We start from the raw sequence: 22724 nt of genomic DNA, 5'->3' as shown, positions 1-22724 counted from the left end.
AAGAGACTAACTTTGCATCAGTCTTTCAACTCCAGATGTGCCTGTAAGTGTCACATATTTTATGCAAAAACATGTATACAGAAGTCTCTGAAAAATTACTGTTCCTATGGGATTCATAGGTCATTCTTTTGATTCCCTGTGTACTCCAGCTGAAAACAATGAGCATCATTCTGAATCTTTCCTTAGTTCACAAAGTCTGAGTTGTTCAAGGTTTGTTTTTTTTTTTAATGGAACATGATAATAATAGTGGTCTGGGAGCCTATCTTACATATGTGTGTGGACTTATTTCATTAAACATTGGTCAATTAAAAATATTACAAATTCCCCGTCCTTTATTTGGCTGGATGTTTAGATTATCTTACAGCCTTGAAAGAGAAGTTAATTGCATTTATGGTCTCAGTTTCCATAACATCCTTCCAAATTTGTGTTTATTTTTTCTTGTTAACCTGTGTTACTTTGCAAATGGATGCTATGGGGTGTTTCTCCCCATCTTGAAAGTTGCTTTATGACCTCTTTCCTTGCCGCTCTTCTTCCCTGTGCATGCCACTCACCAGAAGATGCCACCTATTTGTACTAAGTTTTCTAAATCTAGCTTGGAATTATGGTTTCTCTTTCAAAGATGGCATATTGTTTTGTATAAAGTTAAAAGGATTTTACCAGGTATTGTTTAATAATTTCTGTTTTATATATTGCATATAATAAGGCGTGTCATGCAGCGTGTTTCAGTGTGATCATAGCATGTCTGAAGTGTTTCATAAAGCAAATACTTTAATCAACCATGTAGTAATAACACGATACTTTTAATAGAAGAGCTTTCATCCTGGAGGTTGTAATAATCTCCAATTTGTAGTGCTGGAACTTGCAGAACTTAATGTGCAAATCTAACTGTGAAATGCAGCCAACTTTGGGCTGAAATGTGATGAACGATTAACAATACACAGTAGCATTGTATAAGAAGTTACGATACCAAGTGAAGAAAATATTGTGTTAATTGTCACAGAAAGCTCTTGGTTTTGTGACAAATCAATTCAAGTGTGGTAGAACTGGAGATATATGCTGCCTGTCTAAAGAGATGGTGAGACCATCTCTTACTGTCATTGTTCAGGCCATCATGTTTTGTTCAGGTTCTCCTTCTGCTCTCGTGTCTTTCTGTCCAAGGCTACATGAAGGCACATTCTTCAGTTTCTGGAGCCGAAGAGTAGAACGAAAGGCTTCAATTTCTTGTAAAGGCTCAGTAAAGAAGTGCATATCCCTTAATAATGACACTTTTTTCATTTCAAAACATCCTATTTCTACTTGTGGATGTAGATGTTGGGACAGATAGGGGTCCAAATTCTCAGGCGTTCTGGAACAGAACAGCCACCATAGCTAACTGCCATACAAAAAATCTTTTTATCGTGTTTGGATTTCTAAAGCCTTTTTGAAAATTCCTTTCAGTAAGAAATTTATCATTGCTTCATGAAAGTTCAACTCCTTTATGGAAGAAAGCTTTGACACGTGACCTCATGATGTTTCCTTATGTAGACATATGTGTGTATACATCTTCTTTGGGTTGTTTTTAAACACAAAAAGGATTCACAAGTGAGCCTTACCTCTGGATTCCATGATTGTGGTTTGTGGGTTGCATGGAAAGGAACTTTTGAACTATATAAACCAAAGAAAACTGTTTATAACATTAGATGCAATATTCCAGTTTATCTGTCTTACTGAGAAACTTGGCCACACCTTACCAATTACTTTAGATATTATTCCTCAGACTGTCAATGCACGCAATCTATCTCTCCATTAGTGGAGTTACTAAGCTTGTATTTTGGAGCTCTCCTGCCAGACAAGTGTTTCCACAGGGCAGCGCTCCATGGGTCACAGAACAATTTGGGTGGGAAGGGAGCTTAGGAGCTCTCTAGTCAGAGCTCCTGCTGCGAGTGGGACCAGCTCAGAGATGAGGAGCAGGCTGCTCCTTGGCCTCATGCTGAAGGAGCTTTTCCATACATCAAGTGAGAACCTCTCTTGTTTCAGTTTTTGTGTCTTGTCCTCCCACTGTGTGCTGCTGAGAACAGCCTGGCTTCCTTTTTTGATGACCTCCTCCTAGGTGGTGGTGGGACTGCTCCCAAAACTGTCCCTACTTCAGGCTGAGCCAGCCCTGCTCCCTCAGCCTCTCCCCACAGGGGGCCTTTTGCTGAACTCACTTGCATTTACCAATGTTCTCCTGGGACAGGGAGAGCCAAAACTGGATGCAGTATCTCGATGTGGTCCAAGGGGTGCTGGCCAGTGGGGGCTGATCGCTTCCCTTGGTCGTTGGCTGGGCTCTTGCTAATGCATCCGAGGGTGCTGGTGGCCCACTCTGCTGCCAGGACATGGTTCTGGCTCCTGTTTGGCTTGCTGTCCGACACAAGTCCCAGGTACTTTTCAGCAGAGCAGCCAGGGGTTTGCCTTCCTAGGTACAGGACTCCACATTTGTCCCAGTTGAATTGCACAAGATTCATGTTGGCCCGTTCCTCCAGCTCATTTAAGTCCTTTTGAATGGCCACCCTTCCCTTGAGTGTGTCAGCTGGTCTTCCCAGTTTGATGTCATATGAAAACTTGATGAGTGTACACCTGTGGTCCCTGCTGGGATGTGCCTTGTTTACCATCTGTATCAGTGACCTGGAGAAGTGTTAGTGCCTTCACTTTGATGTACTTTGCATGTTCATCATATTCTTTGCTTACACCCTTTTTTGCCTCTCCTATTATTAACTTGAAGAGTTTGCATCACTTTGCCTACTGCTTTTGTATGCTGTGCTAGAAAGAAACTATATTGTGTTTCCATGTTCTTTAGAAACATAAAAAAGCAGAATTACACAGCTAAAATAAAAAAGACATGGGAGTAGGAAAACCAGCATATGTTGGTCTCTTAATTGATGACCTCAGAGAAGGCTGGAATGAGGAGAGATTGTCTCCTCCTATACTTATTCTTACCAGCCCCGATAACTCGCTACTTGAGCCCTCCTCATTCCCTGTCGAGGGTTAAGATTGCGGGGTGACAATCAAACCCTGTCAGATGTATTGTTAACCTCCTCTCCCCCCCCACTAACCCTTTTGCCCCTTCCTCACCCCCCTTCCCACTAAGGAGAGGCAATCGGGGGGGAAAGAAGGACAGAGAGAAGAGAGTCGGAAAAATTAAAGATATTTTACTAATGCTACGAATAAGAATAGAGAAAATAATACAAAATATACAAAACCAATCTTGAAAGTCTCGGCAACTGCAGAGCCAGCACCCAAAGTCCTGGATTAGACTCCGTAGCCAACCTGGAGCTGGATTCAGTCTCTCACTAGGCCTCAGTTCGCAGGGATGACTAGCAAGGTCCTCTCCTAATGTCGGCCATAAGCAGAAGGGAAGGAAAAGGGAAAAGGGACGAGATACTCGTGATCTCCCACTTTTATATGAAGTATTCATGTGAACGGAATGTTATACACCGTTGATCAGTTCCTTGGTCACCGGTTTCTCGTTGCCCCTGCTTATCAATAAGTTTGCATTCCATTGCTAGGTTTACCAAAACATGTGTCTGGTTCTCCAGGAAAATGCAGCTAATATGAAGGCTTTAGCTGACAGGCAAATTCACTAAAAGAGAAACTTGGTTTTTAACAAAACCAGGACACTCCCCTTTGGCCAGACTTCAGAGCCTTTCTGAAATTGAACTCTGTCACTGGGAATTAAGTTCTGAATCAGTAAACTTGACCTTTTTTATTACAGTTTTTTAATTTGATTAATAATAAAAGGCTGTAATCTTTATGAAAGTTGGAAATAGAACAGTCTTTATGAAGCAAAGAAGGAAAATATACTTAATTTTCAAAGTATGAAAAAGCCTATGTGCTGCAAATAGCTTATAAAAACTAACTTGTATGAAAAAAAAGATGTATTTGAGCAAAAATGTTTCTAAAACAAAGAAAATTTTGGAGACACCAAGATCTAGAAAGTAAAACTATTTATCTACTTCTGTCAGTCTCTCTGTAGATTTCAATCTATGTATTTACAATTCTGTATCTTTAATCTCGTCATATTAAATTAGAAAGTATTACAAGTATTTCCAAATGAGGTATAATATTAGAGTAGCATAAATTCATTCCATTTGCAATTGTCATAATGGAGTTGGATAATGAACTTTTATTCTTCGTTGAAACTAGGGTTGCGTATCAGTATGAAGGTAACTTCTTCGCTGATGTTTACTTTGAGAATGTTAACTCTTCTGCCATCTGCCAAGCTGTGGCATTCTGGAGAACAGTAAGAGAAGTTAAATCAAATCTCAGTCAAAGTTAGAGTTCAAGGATTTGAAGTTGTGATCCATCCATCCAGATTTTGAATCAAGTAGTGTTTCAAATTTATTTGCATATTTTCTTTAAATCTGTACTTTCAAATCTGTACTGTTATTTTGATTTCTAACATATTCATAGGAGTTTATTTTTATAGGTTGTCTGTCTTACTGATTAGCATAGTTTAACCTTACCACATCCTTGACACTTGCTTTTTATTTTTTCCGAATCAAGGCAGTGTACCTGTGTGCTTATTCTGTCAACAGGGTTCTCACTCTGTAGTTTTCCATCTTTAAAATATTTAAAGTCTTGTTCGGATTGAAGACAGGTTATCAAGAAAGTAGTGTAATACTAGTTCACTACTTCTGAAGCTGTTTAGATTGTAGTTTTTAGAGTTTTCCGATTTGATATAGAGACCTAATTTACCATCAGGGTGAGTTATGTAAGGGCAGAGTTTAACCTAATGCTTTGTGTTGGGTGCTCATGAGGGGAAGTGGTTTAAAATCCTGGCCTTTGTTTCTGGTGTCTGCTTGTTCTTTGATGCATGGTGAGTCTTGAATAAAAGCTTTTATTGAAGTATTGCACTGAAAATTATATAATTACTTGTCAGCTTGTTCACTTCATTACTCTCGTGGAAGGAAAGTGCTTCTGTATTCCAGCAAGTGGAAGAGAGTCCGTTGCATAGGATACGTGCCATGCAGTCTGTAGACACTAATTTTTCTCTCCCTCCTCACTTTCAGACTCCAGGTAGAGGTGGGTCTCAGAGCTCGGATTCAGATTCGTCTGCCACACCAGGAAATGCTGTGGACGTGAACAATGAGGGCTCCTCTGAGGTACTGTAAACCCTACGTGGGACTGCAGTCTTAAACCTTGGGTGCTGTTTCTCTGGTCTGTGAAGCTGTCGAGAGTAACTTTTGATTCCTTAGCTAAAAAACAGCTGTACTAGACAAACGCTCAGAAGTAGCATCTTCTAAGAATTGGTTGTTATTTAAATCAAAAAGTAAGGCGAGGCCATATTTATATGTAACTGTTAATTAGGCTTATCTGTCTAAATGATCACAAGCAATCCTTCCTGTAATCCTAGAGAGGAATCATTAAAATTAAAAGCAATGAGAAATAAACTTAAGACTCCTCGTTAATAAATCTTCTCTGAGAGTTCTGAAAAATGAGGCATAACGTTTTATCACACTTGTACTCCATTTTCACCTTGCTTCTGCTAAGCGATAATGTATACTGGAAACCACTTCTTCCTTGTGACATATCAAACATGTCTGATGTTGGTGCGTAAACACACCACTTGTAAACCCTATCTGTTTTTTATGTGCTGTATGCCATACTTAACCAGCAGAATAAGTTGTTATTCTTGCTTCGGTCCCATATTACAATGTCTTTCGATTTACAGTGTTGTCAAATATTAACTCTGAAAAATGCAAACTGACTTCACTGGCTGTTGAAGCTAGTTTGTGCTGATGTAGCCTGATTACCTAGCTTGAAAATGTTTCAAGCTTAGCATACAAATGCAGTTCAAGGTTAAATTACTCCTATTACAGAATTAAAGGAAACAAAGTGCCCTTTCTTACACTGAATAAAGTATGATGATTCAAATACTCTTATGTCTGCTATGATAAGAGACATTTTCACTGTGCTGTTTAAAATCCTAATCGTCTTCCATCTGTGCATCTTTTTCTTTCTTATTTTTCGAAGCCTTATTTCAACCAGGATAATTAGACATTCCTTAATATTTTGCTGCATGTGATACATGTCATGCATTTGTGAGTCCAAATCTGGTTTGCATGCATATTTACACCATCCCTGAAACAAACAAATATTCTTAATTGCAGACTAAAATCTCATTACTTTTGTAGTAATTAAGGCATAAAAATATGCCATGAGATTGTTGCTACCTTCCAAAGTTTGGCTGAAATTGCACAATTCTGTTAATATTCTGTACATCAATACTATTACAGTGGTAATTTCTTGACATAGGATGAGCTTTCAAAGTGGTGTTGTGCTTGCACTATTGCGCCGTTGGCTTTTCTTGCTACTGAGTCAAAACTAGGTCAGGCCAAAGGTCACTTTTGTTTAATACGGTATAACATGAAAAAGTATATTTTACCAGTCAATATTCCACCATCTGTTGCATTAGTTACAAGTGGGGTGTTCTCCTTAGCATATAACTTCAAAATCTGTTTGACACTGTGCTCTGAAGCTGGTGATGGGTTCTCACTCCGGAGATTCATGCATTAAAGCCTTTCTGTTGATCTTCCTGTGCAGCTGGCCTAAGGTGGTGTCTCTCTGAGAACTTCTCTTCAGGAGTGCTGTAGCCAGACTTTGCAGAATGTTTGCTCTCCATTTGTTATGTTCCCACCTAGTTCTCCAGTATTACATCAAGTCAGAAATCCAGTTAACTTGTTTCACTCCAGTTTCTTGGCTAGACCTTCTAATTTGTATTGCTGCAAAATTCAAATGGAGAATAATTGTTAAATCTGTGCAGATTCTCGTGTTTCCTACCTCCTCAGTCCTGGTTGAAGTCAATCCTGATTTTTGAGAATTGTATGAAACAAAAGGAGTGGGGACGTCTGAATTCAAACTGCTCCTTGCTCAAGGAGAGGTGACAATCTGTTTTAGTCCCCTCTGTGGTCATGTCAGTGCTTCAGATCACACATGGACGTGTAATCAAGTCTATATACATCTTTTATTCACTGTGCAATCTGCCCAAGGAGGAAACGTTTGAGTCTGCCTTATCTTTGTAGCTGAGGTCCCAGTGCAACCTCTGCAGTACAGGTTTGCTAAATATTCTATGCTTGCAGTGCATCCACTAGATGCTTTAATGAGTGCAACATGGCTGTGTTAGCTAGACAGGTGTGCCTCAAACATCCTTTTTGGACGGGGCCTTAACCTTTCCATGTGTGCATGGAGGGCTGTGCTCAGCCTGTCTTTTCTGCTGCTGTTGTGCTCCCCTTGGGGCTCATGTGTCCTCCAGCCCCCAGCATAGGCAGATGCCCGAGCATGTCACTCTCCTCCTTGCTTTTTCTGGGTGTTCAAGCATGTAACGTGTGTCTGGAAGATGTAAAGCTGTTCTTCAGCAATCAGTTTAACTTTTGGCTTTGGTAGATCTCTGGTGAACATGATTGAGGTCTTTTTTTAATTCTTCCGAGGAAGGTGCATGTTTTCTCCTGAATGAGCATGCTTGCCTGGCAAGCAACTGTGCTGGCACCTGGGCTTCACTTGCTGTTGCAGACTTGCTTATTGATTTACAGGGGTATTTCTGCCATCTCACTGCACCACCGTTGTCTCTCTCCGTGAAACACCTGAACACCCTTATGGGAAACTGCATGATTGATCTGACGTGCTGCCTCATAATGGTCTATTCACGATTTGTTATACATCTTATTGCTCTGTCACATGAAGGGAATACCACGGGTGTCTGGAGAACACTTAGTAGTATGAAGCACGGTGCTAGTTTTTAAAGTATGTTTCGTGTCCTTAATAACTCTTCCCTTCTTGCCTTCTCCATGGTATCGGTATGTAGTTTGCAAAAACTATCTTTCTAAAAGGAAAACGGACTTTGCTTTTGGTAATTGTAGAGAACTTTCAATGTAAGGATTTGAACAGTGTTTGATTCCAGATCTGCTTTTTTGTTGTTATTACTTTCTTAAAAACAAATATACATTTCACAGGGCTTCATCTGTCCACTATGTATGAAAGTGTGTGTAACTCCCACTGATCTGTCTGAACATTACCAGCATGAGCACACTGGGACAGAAGGAGGACAGGAGCTTCGTGACCTCCCAGCTGTTACTGTGGGTCTTGTTTATTTTGTTTCAATAGCCTTGATAATGGGCTGCTTTAAATGAACATACATCTTTTCTCATGGCTTGGGTGTCAACTTTTTAAGTTGTTTCTTTTGATTCCTTGCTGAAACATAATTTGATCTCTTATGCATGATTCCAAAGTATACATTTGGCAGAAGAATTAATCTGTGTCTAACTTTCTGTTTTGCAGTTGTCTCTCACATAGAACATTTGTGGTACTGTGAAACTTGTGGTCATGGATATATTCTTTTTGAACAGCTTTTTCTTGATTTTCTTGTAAACAGAACTATTACATTATTTGATTTACTTCACACTCAATGTAGTGATAAATACAGTATTGCATCTTGTACATGCTTTGTGAAATGTTTTGAGCTCTCATTAGCTAACTGTGTTTAAAGCAGATACTAGTGGGAGATAGGTGCATTGGGTAAAAGATGGAACAGAGAATACAAAAAATTTATAAGCTTCACTTCTTGAACATGTTTGAGCCTCACGTATTGCAGTGACATTATAAAACTAATTATAAAAGCAATTTTTTTAATATAGAGTTTCGTGGAATCTTCTTATGCCCTCTACCAAATGCAAGGGCTGTTTCAGTTAATAACCACTATAAATAGTAGTGCATTTCTAAGTTCTTCCAATTGTTGAATGTAAAACTGCACAATTAATCTAAGTGTGCAGTTTTACATTCTTCAGTTGGAAAAATTTGGATTCTGTAAGGTAACAACTTCCAGCTGCACAAGGCTACCTGAATTTTTTTCTGCTGTGAACTGTAAGAGAGTAGACTTGACTTCTGCATTAAATGGGTTTGTATGGAGGTGAGATTTTGTGTTCTGTCTGCTGATGTTACTATTGTTGAGTTTTGGAATCAAAGTGTTTATTCTAGGCTGTGCAAGTGATGTGATTTTATTTTGTTTGTTGCTGTGTGTGTTTGATAAGTAGTGGGGCTTTTTCCTTCTCTACATTCAATGTGTATTTACACTTTATTTTTGAAGAGAAAACTTCGAATTGTGGGATGTTATTCCCAAAGAAGATGAAAATCATCAATATGCTGATTATCCTAGAGTTACTTAAGATCTGTTTTCAAGGGTGAAGTGTCATTTGTTAAAGTGAGCAGTATCTGTGGTAAAACTGGCCCAGGCTGCTCTCTTGGAGTGCTGGGGAACCTCCTCAGAGCCAGGACAACTGGAAACCGGCTTTTGATTGACACCTCACCACCTCCTGTTGAAGCAGGGACCATCTGTAGTGCTCTGTTTTTGGTCAGGTCAGCTTTTTATTTTCTTTATTATCTGGTCACAGTGCAAGCGCCTTACTTGAATAGGCTGTGGCTGACCAGTGACAGATTGTGGCATTCCTGATGTGATGATATCAGTGGATTGTGGGATGTGAACCATCAGAGGTGGTTTGGTTATCTGGAAAACTTAGTCTTTTATTTAAGCTGGGTTGTGTTTAACATAGTTTCAAGGAGGTGACTGCAGGTTCTTGCCCAATTTGAGTTTTTGTTTTTCCACCAGCAGTTACTCGTCAATACTTTTTACTTCTCAATAGCTGATTGCAACTTTTTAACTTGATAAAACTTGTGTATTGAGTGTAGCACATGAAATGCAAATTCATTTTTTTCTAGCTGTTGCTGTTTCCTGTTGCTAAAGCTGTGTTTCTTGGTACAGTCATTCAGTAAAATATCTGGAAGAGATGAGAATCAAAGAATGTGAATATATATTGATATTTTTTTCCCCAGTATTATCTTTTATTATATCAGTATGCGTAGAAACATTGAAAAAGTGGGGAAATCTGCATTATCGTAAATACTAATATATAAAGTTTAAAGTACTTGACTGCTGAAAAGCTGATGGTTTGCATTTGTTGATGGAAAACAATAGTTTGCATTTTCAACAAGCGCACTGTGATCCTGAAGCAGCAACAAAACCAGGTTGGCACCTTTTGTTCCATCTTTGCCATTCCTGAGTCAGCATTATGAGAAGAATGTCGTCTGTTACCAGTGACATCTGATGTGGCAGACATGAAACATTGCTGAGTTTGGCTTACTTAGACTGCTGTTTGGTACTCAGGCTGGTGTCTGGCTTTCTGTTGCTTGTGGATACTACTGTGAAAAGTTCAAATGTGTTTTTTTTTGAAACAATGCTGAAGAAGCTCCTGAGTTCAGTTTTCTTGCCAATGCATTCTACTCAAACACGTAGACAGGATATGTTGCAAGGGCACTGTTTGGTCACACTTTGTGAGACCTGAAAAATTGTTACTTGGTTGACAAAAGCATTGGTACCTTGTTTTTAATTTTACCTGGAGCTTTCTTCACTGACCTGTCTTCTGCTAATATAACCCTCCCTACTGATGAAAACTTCAGTACGTTGGGTCATTTGCCCCTCTTCTCCATCCTCCGTGCAGTGAGAGTGGGCCTCGTTCTTCAGTCACCGCATCCAGTCCTGCAGTTCCCAGAGGTGTCTGGTGTCCTGTTGTAGGAAAAGGTCCTCACTACTCACCTTGCAGCCTTGTTTGTGGTCTTCCTTTTAAATGCCTCTCTGTGCAGCCTTTGGTTTTCAAACTAGGGATTGCACTGATAAAAATGACAGTGAAATACTTTCCCCTGCCCCCCAAGCACTGATGAAGCCTTACTTTAAAAGGCAAAGACTTATTCAGCTGCAGGAGCAACCATCAAATCCTTGGCGAGTGTCTGTCTGTATATAGCCAACTCAACCAAACAAGCGCCATATGGAAATCACACACATTGCCATGTTCCCAAACTGGGACATTGTTCCCCAACTTTGATGTATCAAGTGGTGTCACTAACAAAAGCTGTGTGACTTCTTCCGTTTTATTTTCTTTTTCCTGAAGGAATGATACATTTCCAAACTGTGTCCAGCATTTCCTGGCTGTCTCTGTTGGACGGTCAGGACATCTAGACAGTGAGTCAGAAAGGCTCAGTTTCAGACTTCCCTTCCTGATTTCTCCTGAGGCATCAAAAAAAAAAAAAGACTGTATAGTACTCCTGCAATGTTTAGAATATAGTGGCTGTTAAAATCTATTGTCCTATCTACCACTAGGCTAAATCTAAGGCAATTTTTAAACAGTTCTTTTGGGTAGTCTTCATAACTTTCCAGGTGTTTAGTAAATATGTATTTCTTAGCTAATACAAGCAAGATATGACCCTGATATTTTCTGAACAGACTTCTCATAGCAGGATTGCCTAAAGTGTAAATCACCATAGTAGTTGGGCAAAAGTGTGTTTTTTTTTTTTTCTTTCTTTGAAAATACCCCATTCTTTATGTGTGTACACATGTGTTGTTTTTTTTCCTACTTCTTTCTTATTGTAGATGGAGTTGATTGCATCTTCTGTTCTTATCGATGCCCTTGGAATTTTGCAGACTGATTTTGCACAGAACATCGTGTTACCGCTTCAATGTTGATATTTTGTTCTCTTTGGCTGCTCTTTTGGTTGCTTCTCAAATTAGGTTGCAGTGGCTGTTTTCACCTCAGCAGTACTTGCCTGCTTTGCACAGGAAGATAAATAATTGGTTGAGCTACATTAGTACATTAATTTGCTTCAACATCTGAACAATACTAAGAAAATGAAGAGTTAGAGATACTGGTTTGATTTGACTTGCCCATGTGATGCAACTTTTCTTAAAAAAACAGACAAACCACTGGAACAGAATTTTCAATTCGTGACAAAATTGTAGTCTTGTAGGTTGTGACAGAATTGTAGTCTTACTCATCAATAGCAATAAAACCAGAAGAGAACTGAACTAGAAATTGTGTTGGTTCTATTCTTCTCAGGAAGAATCCAGCTTAGTTTCTGGGAAGACACTGAGTCTGCAGTATGGTATAAAATAATTTTTCTTTTTCTTTTTGTCCAGAAAGGTAAATACTTGTAAAATTTAAATAGACCACAGGTCTTAATTATATAAAACATGACCTTTTAACTTACTTTTCTAATAATGAAACAGAGGTTTTATCTGAGGAAGCCACTGTTGTCTTACTGTTTATGTAAACACAGGAAAAAGGGCTTTTTCTGGTGGAAGGTGTGGGAAAAATGTCAACTATATTTTCCTATTAATCATATGTAAAGGGAGTGGCCTGATTTATTTATTTGTTAACTTAAAAGATGTCATGATTTTTTTTTTGTCAGTGTGTAAGACTCCTGAAATAAATAATGAAATGTGGTCTTGCTGTTGCTGTCTGGTCAGACAGTCTAATCTGCCTCTCAGAACTTCCTGAGAATTTGGTTAATTGCTTCGATATGTATTTGGGTAATAAAACCTAGAAACTCCTTGAAACATCTTTCAGCTCTGAAACATCAGTATGTTTTTGTCCTCTAACCCAAAGTATATACAGTTCTTAACCTATTGCCCTGTAAAATATTTCAGCCTTTCAATCACCATGTAACTGGAGAATATCTGATTTTAAGCTTAGACTTACTATTTAAAACTGATGAAGATGTGTATCTCCTATCAGGGAAGGTTTACCTGGACTGGAAAAATGTGAATGGTAAATTTAGAATTTTTCCAAGTGTTCCTGACACACAAAAACTAAAATCAAGTCTAGAAGTGCTTGCCTGTGAACACGTGAACATGCCATACAGCTCTTGAACTTAGTTTCAGTTTTTAAACATGCTGGACTCTGTTCACAGCACACAGCTTATAATACCATACAGTTGTGAAAGGGTTGTTAATATATGTCTGGATTCTGAGATGTGGGCAAACACAGATCCTGACTGGAAGGTGTTACAGCTCTGGGCTTGAATCACAGCTATTGCTTTTTGTTCATGCGGCTCACTGGAAATAGGCGGTAGGTTGGGGTGCTGGCTCAGTATTTCTGGAAGGTCAAAGATGAAGCCCAGAAACTCAGATTTATTTAAACTTAAAGCCTGGTTAGGTGAATGTCAAGCACGTTAAAGTGCATACTGGATTGGCCTAAGCTGTCTAGTAGTATAGTCACTCATCTTTTCCATATGGTAAAAGTATCAATTATACTGAAATTCTTTGAGGTTTGGTGTAGTGTGTGGTATTTTGTTTTTTTTTTTTTTCTTGACCACAGTACTTAAATATTTTCCAAGAAGAGTGTTTGTGGAATAGAATTGACTTATCAGTGGAAAATGGCCACGTTATAATTCCTGGGATAAAAATTCAAGATGTTGCAGAAGCTCTCTTTGTGTTGGCCATAGAACTCTGTGCTCGCTATCCGTGCTATATGACTCTCTACCACATACAACTGTAGATCAGCAGCAATCATAGCAGCCTAAGTGGGACCACCTGTTCAGTTTTATGCAGTTTTAAAGTGGGACTGGAGAACAGACTAGTCCAGGAGTGTCAAACTGATTTTCACTGGGGGCCACATCACGAGGTTGATGTGGTCCCCGGTGAAAATCTGTTTGTCACTCCTGGACTAGACAGTCATTAGATATTTTAAGAAAAAGCTAAGGAAGCTGAGTAGCTGTGGTTGTGACTTTCAAACTTAAATAAGGTCCCTTTTTTCTTGCATTACAAACATACAAGCAAATCTGAACTCCATCCTGTCAAACTGTTTTGCTTATGGGACTGTCCTTCAAGAAGTGTCATCTTCCTTCTGCCAGATAACTCCAGTTTTAATTTGCGGAAAATGAGCTTTGAATAAAGTAAGCTGTGTTTTCACTCATTAATTACTTAAGATGTCGTATTACCTCTACAGGACCATTTCATTAAAGCTCTGAGGTAAAAAGAACAGTTGGCAGATGGAGGCAGATTTAATGCATGTATATGTAGGTGTCTCAAGCTCCAGTTATTGATGATGGAGCCCAGGGAACCCTATATATGGTATATGCATTTGTTAGGTCAGATGAATAGTTTCTTCCTCCATTAGTGGTGTTGCATATCTCTTCATTGGTAGTGACTGGGGAGTAGAGAGCTACATGTAAATATCTGGTTATTTTTTAAACCTCAGGCTGGAGCCTTCAGGCTCTTGAGGGAATATCTTTGAAAATCTTCAGTTTTCATTGCTCGTGATTGAGGAACACATTGGTTTTCAAAATGTCTTGTCACACTATGCAACTTCATTAGATCTGTTTTGTGCAGAATGGTGAGGAAAAAAATTACAAACAAGTAAACCAATATTCTGAGAAGGCTGGAATTTTCAGAAATACATTTTTACACCACCACCTTTCCCTGCTCCCTAGTTGTACAGAGAAATATAAGAAGATGACAGGGAAACAGAATCCACTAAGTCCTATACATTATTTTTTCTGTTATGTAAACTATTTCTGAATCAGTTTTAAAATAGTCTGAGGATTAGGAGGGGTCTATGGTAGCCTAGATTCAGCCTGGTTGTGTTCCTATGGGTCCGTGCCCCTGCTCTCACTGGCCCTCTGTATGAGAGGCCAAATTTCTTCCGACAGTTAATAGCCATGTAAATTGGCACAATAAAAATAAATAAAATCGTTCTTGTGGTGAGAGTTTCCTTACAGTGCCACTTTTAGGATCCTGGCGTACTTCCCAAAGAATGCTGTATTAACGATTCATACGAATATTAATGTTACCCAAAAGGAGTCATTTACCTCAAATGCCTTTTAGGAGAGAAAGTGCTGAGAAGCTGAAGTTTGTTAGGCCTGAAACTAAATTTTTACTATTAGAGGGGAAAAGTAGCTACAAATGTCCTTCTACAGGCTTATCACACAGAATGGTTGGTGTTGGAAGAGACCTCATGAGATCTAGTCCAACCCACCTGCTGAAGCAGATTCACCTTATTCTTAAGTCTTTCTTGAGAAAGGCGCGTAAACAAGCCTCTGGGGCTTCCACGGAGTCTGAGATCTTTGGTGAAATTTGGCATTACAGCTCAAGCCAAGGCAAGACACTTTCCACCAAAACTTGTGTGTAGCAATTTCTGTTCTGCTCTGAGTGAAACCAGTACTTTTTTGAGTGTTCACACTGAGTGAGGCCTGTCCCACTGCAAACAGCGTGGTGCTGTGGAGGTGCCTGGTGCTGGGCTTGGCTCACAGGCGGCCACCCGAAACAGAAGCATTTCTCTTGGGATCAAAAATTGAAATTTGAAGTTGAGCACCTCTTGTTCTCATTGGAATGCCTTGACCACTGGGCCAGGGGCTATTTTGAGCTGTGAATTGTGTGCTGGCTTCTAGTGCCTTGTTTGTGCATGTATATGGGGTTTGGGTTTGGACTGGTTTTCTTTTTTACTGTTCTTGCTTTGACTTGCTTCAGCTATTCTGTGGTGATGATAAGAACTCTTTCCTGATTAAAAACTTGTACATGTGGTGGCTGTGGTTTTATTTTTGTTTTCCATTAACTGACAGGCGTCTGCAAAAAGCTTTGGATTCAATAAATTGTGGAAAGATTCTGTATTTATAAAAACAAGCCCCAACTAATCATCCTTGAACTTCTTTTGGGCTCTTTTCTCCCTGTGTAAAGCAAAAGATAAAGCCCAATTAGGAACATCAGTTAGGGAGTTATGACTTAGAGTGCAGCACTGCAGGGGCTGTAAGTGATGTCTTTGCTTTTATTAAATTAAGAATACGAATCGCCTTTCATTTCTCTGTGGCTGTATTTTATGCAGAGTAATTCCTAAATGCATTTTAGAATGAAACCTACCAAGTGTCTCTTGGCAAAGACAACCTTTAGAAAAGTGTAAGTATGCATGTTTTATAGGGTAGCTTCCCTTTTCAAATACAAGGAGATTACTCTCATACTTGCTGCTTCTGTGAAGGAATCTGTTAGTTAAGGGAGCCAAGTGCAGACTTAGTGGAAAGGACATCTCAGCTTCCCCAGGTTGCAGTGACCAGTGTTACATCTCATGGTTGTAACTGCGCAATCTCCTCTTTATCCAGGGCAGGTATGGTCCCGATACAGGAATAGCTTACACTTGGTATAAATTCCTGCAAACCAACACAAATGCTTACCAAATTAAAACATCTGAGACCATCAGGTTTCTTCCCCAGTTCCTTGTTCTCATACATTTGTCTTTACATTAGTAAAATACACTTGTGCTAGTATTTTCAAAATTCATCTGAAGATGAGGCCGAGAAAGAGATATTTTTATGGCTGTATTTGACTTTTTTTTTTTTTTGAAGAGAGAAGACCAAACCAGATTGTCACCTGGGGCTAATAGTTTCAGGCCTGGGAAACCTTTACACTCAGACACATGGTGAGAACTATGGAGTTGTCCTATGCAGGGACAGGAGTTGGACTCGATGATCTTTGTGGGTCCCTTCCAATTCAGGACATTCTGTGATTCTGTGTAACTTCTGTCAGTTTCTGTCTGGTGCCCAGGAAGATCCCAGTGATGCTACTTTCCTTTCTCTAAAGAGAATTGAATTAATGCTTCTGGCGTCAGAGTCGGCATCTGTGAGATGCAGTTGTGTCCCGGGTTCGTGCAGCTGATGGCTCCGCTGTGTGAGCGGTGGTGCCTGCAGCTGCAGGAGCTGGTGTCCTGCCCAGCTCTGCATGGGAAGGATGACGTTGTCCCTGGCGACGATGCCCTGTTTCAGGAGGGTGACATCCTACTCTGTTAGAGCTTGTTGTGTCAGACCTCCGAGAAATGTTGTGTTAGATTGAGGGTATATGTGAGAGCCGTAACGCAGCGCGGGGTCCCTCAAAAGCGAGGCCAGCTATGATCATGGCAGTCCCGCTGGAGAGGCTGAGGCTGGTGGGTGATGCTCTTTTTATCCCTGCCTGTGTGAGAGGCAGTTTCTCCCATAAAGAGAAGGTTTTGTCTCTGCTTCCCCACCCCATGCTGCTTACAGCATGGCTGCCTCCCCTGAGCTCCCATGCCCCACGGGCTCCCAGCCACAGCACGTTCCCTTGGCTCAGCAGCTCTGCTCTGCCCCTGGCCCTTCGTCCTTGGAGCCACTGCCTTCAGATCTGTCTGCCTGGGAAATCTGGGGCTGGCTTTGCCTAATAATTGAGACAAATGATTGATTGCTCTCTCCTTGGACTAATTGCACATGTAATCTATTCTTTCCTTTTCTCCAGGACTCCTATTTCCACAGAGTAAAACCCAACCACAAAAAAACAAGCAAATAAACAGACACTGCTGTTTAAATGAAAGAAATAAAGGGAGAAAAGAAGGAGAGGCCAGAGCAATTTTCTACACTCGTTCTTTCTAGATGCAGTTACTGGTGCTAGGAGGAACATTTGCTTTTTTCTTTGAACAGCAGACCTTCCCATCACTGGGAAACTAAACTAAACATGGAGAACCTCTGAATAGCATTTCATCCCAAAAGGATGCTGTTGCAGCATCACCATATGAGACTGACCGCTGTCACCTACTAGAAAAAAGAAATCCCTTGCTTTTTGTTGCCTCCCATAGTTCATTGCCATTGCTATTTGCCAGGAATCTCTCTCTGATTCTTTTACTTAGGGTGACTGTCACTGGCATTGTATAATAATACGCTAATTGTATCACATAAATGTTACTGGGAACCTAGTAGTTTGACCATTTTGGCATATACACATAAATACGAGTTAATGTGATTTAGCTGGTTTGAAATTGTACTGATCAATTCTGGAAATAAATAAATGGTTGCTAAAAGTAAATGACTGTTGTCTACTTAGGAAGGAGAGTACTATTTTGTTTGGTCTAGTTGTGCCAAAATTAGTCTTCAATATGATATGTGGTGGGTTTGACAAGCCACTGTATTTAGTTACTTATATCTGAAACGCTAAACAAGTAATAGCAGTTACAAAGTCCCTGTTCAGTGCTCTGGAGCTCTGTCCATGTTTGAGTAGCTGGACCTTATCTCTTTATCAATGATCGGGATGAGGGGATTGAGTGCACCCTTAGTAAGTTTGCAGATGACACCAAACTGGATGGGAGTGTTGGTCTGCTGGAGGGTAGGATGGCCATACAGAGGGATCTGGACTGGCTGGAGCATTGGGCTGAGGCCAATTGTATGAGGCTTAACAAGGCTAAGTGCCAGGTCCTGCACTTGGGTCACAACAACCCCAGGCAGCGCTACAGGCTCGGGGAAGAGTGGCTGGAAAGCTGTCTGGCAGAGAGGGACCTGGGGGTGTTGACTGACAGCTGGCTGAAAATGAGCCAGCAGTGTGTCCAGGTGGCCAAAAGGCCAACAGCATCCTGGCTTGTATCAGGAATAGTGTGACCAGCAGGACTAGAAAAGTGATTGCGCCACTTTACTTGGCGCTGGTGAGGCCCCACCTTGAATATTGTGTTCAGTTTTGGGTCCCTCATGATAAGTGAGACACTGAGGTACTAGAGAGAGTGCAGAGGATGGTGACGAAGCTGGTGAGGGGCCTGGAACACAAGTCTGATAAGGAGTGGCTGAGGGAACTGGGGCTGTTTAGCCTGGAGAAAAGGAGGCTGAGGGGAGACCTTATCACTGTCTACAGCTACCTGAAAGGAGGTTGTAGCGTGGAGGGTGGTGGTCTATTCTCCCAAGTAGCAACTGATAGGGTGAGAAGAAATGGTTGCAAGTTGTGCCAGGGGAGGTTTAGATTGGATACTAGGAAGGAGTTGTCAGGCATTGGAACAGGCTGCCCAGGGAAGTGGTGAAGTCACCATCACTGGAGGTGTTTAAAAGGTGTTTAGATGAGGTTCTTAGGGACATGGTTTAGTGCTAGAGTTAGGTTATGGTTGGACTCAATGATCCTGAGGGTCTCTTCGAACCAAAATGGTTCTATGATTCTATGAACCTGATGGTTCTCCTGGGTTAAATCCATGTAAGTGTTTGCTTGTTGAATTCTTGGTGATTAGAGAAACAAAATACTATGAATGACAAGTTAGAAAATGAGTGTTAATGTGGTTATCAGCATACGCATTCAGTATGTTGATTTTGTGCTAATATGTGAAGTCTTATGGCTTGTCTCATACAAACACAAAGTTGAGAGAAGAAAAGGAGTGTCTGAACTCATCGTATGTCCCTCAGAAATTGTACGGGAGCATATGCTATGTGAAGTGTGATAATCCCACAGGAATACTGTCATCTTGGGTATTGGAGAACCTTGGTTTAGTATTGGCATGTCTTACAATTTTTACTGGCATAAGGGACCTAAGGGTAACATACATATATGCAAAAGCTTTTTCGAAATTAAGAATTTTGTATTTAAGAAACAGCAGGCCCTTATCTCACTTACAGAGATTCTCTCTGCACAGCTTGGAATGACAGGGAGCATTTAACGTGAGACTAAATTGTTTCCTTTCACTCTGGAATGTCTGTTTTGCCACTGTGGTGCACGTGGGCTGTAGCGTAAATGGGTTTGTGCTCAGAGTGGACATGATAACCAAATAGATAAAGAACCAATATGAAGTCCAGCACTTAAAAGCAGGTGTAGTAGGTAGCTAGGTGAAATGAGGTGGATGGTACTTCTGATAAATGGCAGTTTGGACACTCCACAAATGTTTAGAGGTACATAATATTTACTGGTTTTGTTTGTCTGTGGGCTAATGGGTAAATCAGGGCATTGCTCTGCTAAATTTTCACTCTGTTAAGCTCACAGTAAATATGCTGCAGTGAAAAAGGGTGATTTCTGATTCTTTAAGCTGTAGAGTTCTTGTTTTCTTGAGGTAGTATTTATCTGAATCGCATTTACTATTTCTGGGCAAGGTAAAATTGGTTCTTAATCTTATGGACCATATTAAAATCAGTAGCCTAAATATGGTGGTAATTGGTATATGAATAGCTGTGCTTTAGAGTGGGGTTTTGTATCTTCTTTTTTTTAAGACCATACTCCAAACCCTGCCTCCTTTTTGGAAGAAGAATCAGATTTCATGAAAAGTTGTATGGAAAATTATTTTATTGAGGGGGAAGAAATTGCAGAGCAGTCCTTCTGAAATGGCTTCTTATTTTTCTAAATATAGATTTTGTTGCTAGTTTGTAATGCTGTTGGGAAAATACACACTGAAAAATGGAATTTTAATTTTGTAGGCACTTTCTAACTTTTTAATTGCCAAAACTGTTATCAGAGCATGAAATAGTTGGTATGAATCTTAACAACTCTATTTGCTACCTTTTAGATGTGCAGCTAGAATTTACAATTCTGTGTAAAAATAAGATGGAAAAAAATAAGGTTTTATTTCTCACCTCTATCTTGTTTGCTTGTTTTTCTTTTCCTTTTTATAATAGGGCTTTATTTGTCCTCTCTGCATGAAGTCTCATGGATCAGCTGAGGAGCTGTTCAAGCACTATGAAGCAGTTCATAATTCTGGCATCGATTCAACCCATGGAGGGGAAGGTCATCTGTCACCGGAAAGGTGCAACAGTACTCATTTGTGCATGTGCTTTTGTGTCAGTGTTGAGCTGCCTCTAATTACACTGAAGGCTGTATTAACTTGAATGCTTCATTATGTAGTCAAGTATTTAAATGTTCATGCCCCATTTCCAACTATAATTAAAAAAGCAGTTTGAACATCACAGTGGGTGCTATTGATCTGACAATAAATGAAAATCAGATACACATGTTAATATTGTTAGTTAAACCACCTGTTTCTCATGCAGCTGGTAATGCAGTATTATGCACTGGAATGATTTTTAGGAGTGTGGCAGAAAAATGCAGGTTTCTTCTAATTTTCAGCAGAGAGCTGAAATTTCAGCTTTTGCAGGTTGGGGGGGACAACCCTGAAGATAGAGAAGAAACCTGATTTTGTCCCTGGGTAGTTAGGGTACTTGCTGGGTATTTATAACATCAGTATTTGCCTAATTAGGTTCCTATATTACCTAGTTGTTTGCAAATCTGAGAAGTTTCTGTCTGTCACTAATTCTCCTTCATCTAGAAACTCCATGCTGATCTTCAGAAATCTTCTCTAATTTATTTTATTTAACTGTTTAGTCAAAATTGTATTGTTAAACATATTCCTAAGAAACATGTCAGGTTGTTTTATTTTTGAGACAGTGGTATGTTGCAGGAACGGATAATGTGAAACCTTCTCAGGAGAAGTTTAACTAAGTCGTCTGCCTGTGTTGGTTTGGGGAGATTTTCTTAGGGCTAAAATTCACATAGGTTTCCTTTTGCTTCCTGTTAGTTCTTTTTCTCTTCAGTGTTTATTTTGGACTGTTGTAGATGACTGTCCATGCTGCTGTTTTGTCACACTCCCCCAGACTCCCTTGTTTTGTACACCAAGTGTCAGAGTAAGCAGCTGCCTGTGGCCTCACTCAGCAAACGGGTACACACCGCACAGCCTGCTAACGCAGCTGGTGTCTGCCTGTACTGGGAAGTAAATGGTTCAAATGTTTTGCCACTAGTAGAATTGCATCCCCAAATGATAAATAATTACATTGAAAGAAATATGTGTATTTATGTAACTAACTTGAGAGGGTGGTTCTTTGGTGAGGAAAGTGTGTGGAAGGTAACATACTTCGGTTGTTATCCAAATGCAGATGTGTGTCTCCCCAGTATTGAGCAGTGCTGGCAAACCAGTAAGAACCAGCATTAGCACAGGTCATGTCTTCATGCATGGACAGGCTCTCCCTTGTGGTAGCTGCCTTGTTTCCCAGCTGCTGCAACGAAAGAAGTGAAAATTAGGGCTTTACATAGGAGAAAGTGGTAGGGTACCAGTGGAGTTATGTTGGGTTTCTTTTGTGCACATGTGTTCGAAACTGAGTATTTCTTCTCTGTCTGATTTAAGCCTTTTTGGGGTGATACAACTTAGACCTGAAATGATCCTGTTAGTAGCCTAATAGCATTCACATCAGGGAATATTGGTCATAACTATATTGTTTATATGGTTTATGAAAGATTTATTTTTACGCCTGCAAGTTTCCCATGTCAACCAGATGCTGGCTGGTGAAATTTATTTATTTTTTTCTGGCTCTTGACAGTTTAAAGGACAACTGGTTTTGTTTTCTTTCATATAATTGAAAAAGCGGACAAGGTCAGGGAGTTTGGGTGGAGTGAAGGGAGTCTGGTGAGAGCTGTTGTGTAACACATGAGCTATTTCTTCCTATTAGTGTGGCATTCTTTAATGTTTCTCAGTTGCATGCTCGCTTGAGAAAACTCTTATTCAACATAAACATGTTTTTCCAAGAGCTGGAATTGCACATTAAAGAAATATTGCAGCCTTCAGCTGGGAGCCACTCTGTTAGTGGCCTAGGAGTGAAGCTTACATGTAATTTGTAGGACCAAGATTGGGAGGTGGAATTCCTTATTTAGTCAATAGGGAAAGCTAGGTACTGTCAATTACATTTGTGTCCTCTTCCCCTCATCCCCCCAAAAAACCTACCATGATCAAGTGCCAAGAGTAAATCATGTAACTCTCCCCAGTGCAATTCGTATGTAGTTCTAGGATGGAGGCACTGGCATTACAGGTCGGTAGCAGATTGGAACAGGAGGAGAAAGCAGGAAAGATTTATCAGATGGTGATGCCCAGATGTGCTGAGAGGAGGAAGGGATTGTAACAGCCTGAGCAGAAAGTGAGAAATGATGAGGATTTGGATTGCAGTAAGAAATACAAAGTTAGAGTGTCTACAGTGATCCCTGACACTTTTTTTTCCCCCCATTTGATTTCCTCTGCTCAGTTAAACTGAATTTAGGTTTGTTTCATCTTAAAACTGTCAAGCAAAACTGTGTTAGGAATACAAAGGCAACTACTGTAGAAGCATCCTTACATTACAAACTCTGCCTTGCCGTTCTCTCCTCCTCCTTCCTCTCTGCTACAAACTATTTTTATACA

At 40.1% G+C, this 22724-nt stretch overlaps 1 protein-coding gene across 3 annotated transcripts in view; it reads left to right on the top strand.

The window, feature by feature from the left end:
* The window catches only part of EEA1 (early endosome antigen 1), a 114890-nt gene that overhangs the window by 4250 nt on the left and 87916 nt on the right, over positions 1–22724 (top strand). For 2 of the 3 annotated variants that reach the window (XM_071799987.1, XM_065837396.2), the window contains exons 2-4: positions 5028–5120; positions 7968–8090; positions 20182–20309. In XM_071799987.1, coding sequence (XP_071656088.1) covers positions 5028–5120; positions 7968–8090; positions 20182–20309 — 344 coding nt within the window. The remainder of the gene's footprint in view (positions 1–5027; positions 5121–7967; positions 8091–20181; positions 20310–22724) is intronic. The other variant, XM_065837406.2, reaches the window with a different exon arrangement.

Source organism: Patagioenas fasciata, chromosome 1, assembly GCF_037038585.1.
Source record: "Patagioenas fasciata isolate bPatFas1 chromosome 1, bPatFas1.hap1, whole genome shotgun sequence".
In the NCBI taxonomy this organism is placed as follows: Eukaryota; Metazoa; Chordata; class Aves; order Columbiformes; family Columbidae; genus Patagioenas; species Patagioenas fasciata.
The sequence above is the reverse complement of the archived record's forward strand: the minus strand, read 5'-3'. Positions and strand labels throughout refer to the sequence as shown.